This window comes from Myotis myotis, unplaced genomic scaffold (assembly GCF_014108235.1).
Source record: "Myotis myotis isolate mMyoMyo1 unplaced genomic scaffold, mMyoMyo1.p scaffold_m19_p_1, whole genome shotgun sequence".
NCBI lineage: Eukaryota > Metazoa > Chordata > Mammalia > Chiroptera > Vespertilionidae > Myotis > Myotis myotis.
In genome coordinates this window covers 131,168,816-131,175,080 of record NW_023416313.1, presented here as the reverse complement: position 1 = coordinate 131,175,080, position 6,265 = coordinate 131,168,816, and the positions used below count along the sequence as shown (strand labels likewise).

The 6,265-nt window shown below is 39.7% G+C and overlaps 1 protein-coding gene across 8 annotated transcripts in view; it reads left to right on the top strand.

Moving 5' to 3' along the window:
- Window positions 1-806: 806 nt before the first annotated feature.
- The window catches only part of UPF2 (UPF2 regulator of nonsense mediated mRNA decay), a 127,178-nt gene continuing 121,719 nt past the window's right edge, over window positions 807-6,265 (top strand). For 7 of the 8 annotated variants that reach the window (XM_036352309.1, XM_036352333.1, XM_036352351.1 and 4 more), the window contains exons 1-2: window positions 807-931; window positions 5,038-5,417. In XM_036352309.1, coding sequence (XP_036208202.1) covers window positions 5,056-5,417 — 362 coding nt within the window. In that variant the 5' untranslated portion in view covers window positions 807-931; window positions 5,038-5,055. Of the gene's footprint in view, window positions 932-1,404; window positions 1,964-5,037; window positions 5,418-6,265 lie in introns of those variants that run through there. The other variant, XM_036352301.1, reaches the window with a different exon arrangement.

Genomic DNA, 6,265 nt, shown 5'->3' with positions numbered 1-6,265 from the left:
ACGCTGAGGTGTTTCTATGTCGAACACCTACCACTACTCCTGTAAATTTCCCTACGGGACTTTCGTACTTTCTCCAGGTCACTCGTAAATCTAGACCCATTCCTAACCAACTCCTACCTTCCTCACCAGCTATATTCTTTAGCTTCTCCAGTTCCCAATTTCCTAAATCTTCACCCTCATTCCTCGAATTAATACAACCAAACTTTCCCTTCTTAGACCTCTTCCTTGTGTTAACTCCAGGAAACTCCCACGAGAATCACGTGGCCAAACTTGTCCTTCACGGCGCTCCGTAATTCTCCTACTGCTCCACGCCCTTACTTACCTCCTGTTAGCCCCGCCCCGCCCATTCTCGCTTCCCCTCCCTCTCCCCTCTCCCCTCTCCCCTCTCCCATAGGCCTGCGCTTGCGCATCTCCAATACAGGCGCCTTCCCTTTCCTGGCGACCAATCCACTTCCTGCCTCCGGCCCTCGGAACACTCCTCCCCTCAGCTGGGGCCCTGGCTCGAGGTGCTGGTTGTGGCTGTCCTATGGATTGCCTGCCTAAAAAAATTTTCTCCTCTCATCAAGTGGACAATTCGAACGAGCCACTAAGTGTGTGGCTCTTATCTGAGCCTTTGCTCGCTATATACCACCTCGTAGCTAAGCTAAGGGCGTCGGTATGCTGGCGGATGGGCGATCCGAACTGTGTTCGATCTGGCAATTTAGAGGAGAGCTTCTTCCTTTCCGCCTCTCTCCGCCCCGCCCCCACTCACAGCCTGTCCGCGCTGGTGAGTGGCGGGCGGGCGGGCGGGAGGGCCGGCGGGCGGAGGGAGGAGGGGGAGCTGAGGGAAGGCGGGCCCTCGGCTGCGAGATAGGTGGGGGGAAGGGAGGGGAGAGCCCGAGCTGGAGTTAGTGCTGGGAAACCTGGGGCTAATGTTGACAACAGGCTCGAGGTGAGTGCGGAGAACCCCCTTCCCCTCCGCTCCAACGACCGGGGAGAAGTGGGTCTGAGGAGCACCGGCCTGGACTCCTACTCCCTGTGGTACCCAAGAGGCGACTCCTCAGCCCAGCGCTCCGGGGGCGGCAAGCAGGAGACGGACCGCGGGTCCAGCGTCGTCCTCCTCAGACCTCTTTCTCGGAGGCTCCCACCAACGCGGGAGCCCCTGGCCCGGGGCAGGCATGAGGGGCGCCTGCCCCACATGCGGGGGCTGGGCCTCGCGGCTGGAGGCGGGGAGCTTGCTGTGTCTGGGTGAAGGTGTTTGGGGGTGTGGAGTGGAGCGAGGGGAGGTTGGGGAAAGCTCCTTAGGAGCGGGAGGGAGGCGAGGGCGAGGAAGTGGGGAGGGTGCTTGTGTGGGAGGATGTGGAGTAGGGAGACCAGCCGGAGAGTTTCGGTCTCCGGGGTGAGAGTGTGGGGTGTGCAGTTAGGGTTGGGGCTCGGATGGTAGTCGAAGGTGACCGCGGGTCCCCACAGGAAGGGAGCCAGTGGCGGGGAGCGTGGTCGGTGTAGGGACGGAGCGAGAACGGGCTTGTGGGAGATGCGTGTTGGGGCCCGGGGGTCGGTGTGTTTGGGAATGGTGGGCATAGATGACCTGGCTTGCTGCTTTTTAGCCTGGTGAGCCGGCGAGTCTAACCTTTGCCTTCACCCCCGGGCTCCTGGTCCTCTTGTTAGGACAGTGGAAGGAGCAGAGGATCCCAGCTTGGCCAAGCAGAGCCAGCTGATGGGCTCGGGGCACACGCTGGACCGCACCTTCAGCTCTTTCTGTGTTAGGACTTGTGCGGAGTGACGCTTCAGACCCAAGTGGAACTCACCCTTCTCATTGATCATAGTCTGTAGGTGTTGATAGAAATCGTACGGCTCATCGGGAGAACCGTTTTTGAACACCGGTAACATTTGTAAAAACTTTGAGTCTTTTATACTAAGGATGGGCTTGACATTCAAAGACGGGTAAATAAAGCCCCTTTGCTGAATAACATAGGATTATAAGGTAAACAGCATTCTCTTACTCTGGAGTATTTTCAGAGCAGTCTGATTGTGATTTCATACAGAGTCCATATGGTACTTTGCAAAGGAGTATTTTTAAAAGGCAAACACCCCTTCTCTGCACTCTGTCCCCCAGGACACTGCGATGGTACCTGCTTTACTAGTGAAGTAGTTTTACTTTCTTTTGGAAGTTCAGAATATATTTAGAAAACCAAATGAAACATAAAGCCCAAGGGCCAAGACACTATTTTGGGAGCTAAAAAGGTGGTTTTAAAAGTATGGGTTCCTTTTAAGGACCTTATGAATGTAATTGTATTCGGTAAAATAACTTGTAAGAGCTAATTATATTCTAATTAAAAGATTGCTAATTTTTATCTGTTATTTTGAGGTAGAATTTATTTAAAGTTCTAGTTTTTATTTGAAATACTTTTTGAAACACTAGATAAAATATTTGGCTCTTTATTGAACATGGATTTATTAAAATAATTTAAAAGAAGTTTAGCATTTCATTAACTATTTTAATGCTCAGTTTAATTTTTTTAATTGGCGTAATATAAATACACACTGATCTACATTATGTCGTTTGTATATTTATTCTTTTGGCTTTTTAAATCTCAGAGTCAGGGTATATAGTGCAAAAGAGCACTGGACAGTGAGGCTTGACCCAGCCAGCAAACTAGTTGTGTAATCTTGGGCATGTCACTCTTCTGTTGCCACCTCAATGTAAAAATTGAGAACTGAAATAAATGAAAATCCTAACTCTAAAAATCTCTCATATTATAGTGAACTTTAGTATTCTGTGTGCGAGAATATAAATATTTATTAATGCGTCCTTTATGTTAGAAGTTTAAGAGCTCTGTAAGAAAGGTAGCAATATCTCCATTTTATTGATAAATAGACTCAGAAGTTGTTGCTCAGTTTCCAGGTTGCAGAGTTGGGATGCACACTTAAAGTTTTCCTGTCTTCAAAGCCTATGTTATTTTTTTTACATGTTGCATTGCTACTTTTACATGAACCTTTAGATTTTTGTCATACTTTTTTGTTCACTGAAATTTAGTTCCAAGTATATACTTGGAGTATATGTTTGTAATAAAAGGATAAAATGATTCAAAGAAGATACCAGTACGAAGACTTAAGGGTCTTATTTAGAATCTGTTTTAGTATACTCTAGAACAGTATCTAACTTATGAGTGCTTATTACAGTTTGGTGTAGTAGGCACTTAAAATTTCATTACAAAAATGAAAACTGTAGAGAGTCATGAACATTTGGGAGATTTTGTTGAGCTAATAAATGATAATCTTTTATCCTGTATGAATTGGTCAGATTTCAAGTGAATTTTTTAATGTTTTAAGAGTATTTGGTATCTAATTTTATCTTAAAAAATGAGTCATAAATTGTAAATTTATTAATTTTATTCCTTGTATTGCTGAAATGTGGTTTGTTGATGCTTAATATCAAAATACAAATTCTTTGTAAACATTTTTTATGCATATTGATGAGTATCATAAATAAGATTGTATTGGTACCTTAAGAATTAACTTTTCCCCGAACTTTTAAGGTAGAATCTACCAAAATTTAAAAACATAATGTAAAAACGGCTTAACTATTATCAGGGACTCTTTCTACTCTGAGATACATAATTCTGTGATTTTTCTTAATATCTATCATGAAGTCTTCTAACTCATCATTTAGTACTCTTAAAGTTAATAACTTTAGTTAAGAGTATGGGTTCATCAGATTCCATCTCTGTCACCAGCTATAGGGGCCTTGGTCAGGTTACTTGGTCAAGTCTCAGTTTACGCATTTATAAAATAGGGAAAATAATACCCACCTCATAAAGATTTTAGTATTAAATGAGATTAAGTGTATGTTTACCATGGACCAGTGAGTGGTAGCTATTAGTATTCTCCTTTGAAAGTTTGCTTGCTTTAGGGCATAATATTTTCACATTAAAGATGGGTATTTAATTGAAGCAGTATAAGAATTGATAACTATACTTTCCAGATAATATAAATGTTAACACGGTCTTGCCACATGTATAAGTTATGCTCTTTCATATTGCAATGATTGCTTAAATAGGATTAACATGGAGGAAAGTAAGAGAATAAAAGAGAAAAAGGGGAAGGAAGAGGTGACAGAAAAGGTACAGAATGACATGTGCCTTCAAAAATTACTCAAGTGCTTCTGCTGGCCTAGGTTTTCTTTCTCTGATAATTTATTAGAGTGCGGAAATAAATGCTTTGTGTTAATAAGTAATAAAATACTTATTGCAAATGTTTTGTTTGATAATCTAGTTTTTATTGCTTTAATTTAAAACCTATATTTGAAAATATTTAAGAATACTGTGTAAGTCTAATTTTTAAATAAAGAACTAGGAAGTTAAACAAAATGCTTTGATTTTCTCATACAACTTTCACATGATTTAGGAGTTAAAACATGGAGCAATGTCCATAAAAATTATATTCTAAGTTAGAGATATTTAGTTTTAGAAATGAGTTTGACTATTAATGAAGAGGTTAAAAGTCTAGTCTAATTTGAGATAGTTGACAGTTTTTGAATTTGAAAGTTTCATAAGGTTAGAAGAATGAGATAACATTTGTGTGTCTTCTGTTTTGTCAGTTGATTTGTAGGGGACAAGAACTCATGCTCCAATTTAAATTCTTCTATTGAATATTATGTGAAATAGTGTCATTAGCGTCTTTTAAAGGATGTGAAATGTTGGGGTTAATACTGATTCAAAATGTTGTCTGATACATTACTAAAATATTAATGATTAAATGATATGTTATTTTGCAGTTGATAATGATTGAATTAGGGTGCTGAGTATATGGAAGCTCCTTATGTTCTCTACTTTTGTTTCTGTTTGAGTTTTTTGTTAATAAAAAAGTACTTAGACATAGGCATAATAATGATAAAATGTGGAAAGTGACCAATAAATTATTTTATCACACAGATAGTATTCATTTTGCATGCATTTATTTAATCTCTCACAATTGCCAAATTGCATTAATATGTTCTGCTTAAAACAATAGTGTCATATTGCTAAAAAAAGTCACTGCATTCTTTTACTCTTACAGATTGTCCTGGGTAACATAATGCCAGCTGAGCGTAAAAAGCCGGCAAGTATGGAAGAAAAAGAATCTTTGCTAAACAACAAGGAAAAAGATTGTGGTGAAAGGCGGCCAGTGAGCAGCAGGGAGAAACCAAAAGACGAGATCAAGCTCCCTGCCAAGAAAGAGGTTATTAAGGTCCCTGAAGATAAAAAGAAGAAACTGGAAGAAGATAAAAGAAAAAAAGAAGACAAGGAACGCAAGAAAAAAGAAGAAGAAAAGGTAAAGGCAGAAGAGGAATTAAAGAAAAAAGAGGAAGAAGAAAAAAAGAAACATGAAGAGGAAGAGAGAAAGAAGCAGGAAGAGCAGGCAAAACGACAGCAAGAGGAAGAAGCTGCCCAGTTGAAGTAAGAACATTATTTTAATGATTGATGTGAGAAATAGGAAGGTGGAAACCTTTGGAAAAACAGTGATGATTTGAAATAAAACTTGGGGTGCAGTTCTTTAAGAGTTGGGAATATCTTGTATATTCTGTTAGTTTCACTGACTAGAGGCATGCCTATGGTGCTTTAATTCTTTGAATTAAGTAGTAGTAATCTTTATTTTTTTTTGAGATAGAGGGTAATCTTAATTAATTTGTTTTTTTAAAAAAGCTTAAAGTTTTTTTTATGGTATATTCTCTTTTTAAGTTGAAAAATCTTTAGTTCTTAATGGTTGCTATTTGTTGAGTTCTTACTATGTGCTAGGCACTAGGAAGTGTATCAGTACATATACTTAAGACAGTTTTAATGAAGTTTTCTGATCCTCATATTACAGATTAATATAAGTTAAAGAGGTTAAGTAACTTGCCAGAGGTCATAGTAAACAGTGGTGCACTGTGATTTGAACCTTTGTCCTTAAGTATAATTATATAATGCCACCCATTCTTACCTTTATCTAAATTTATTTTTTAACCTTGTAAATCTATGCAAATAATATAGTAAATAGTGAAAAACAAGGTAGTCTTCATAGGAAGACTGCTAGGATGTAGTGTAAATGACAGTTATTGAATGGCAGGAGCTCTTCTCTTTACATATATAGCTGTTTGCAAACAAGTTGTTATGGATCTCTGGAGTAGCTCAGCCATCTACTTTCTTACAAAAGTTCTTTAGTACCGTATTTCTATTTTTTTAAAAAAGATTTTTATTGATTTTTAGAGAGAGAGATGAAGGGAGAGGGAGAGAGAAATATCGAGGTGAGAGCATTGATTGTCTGC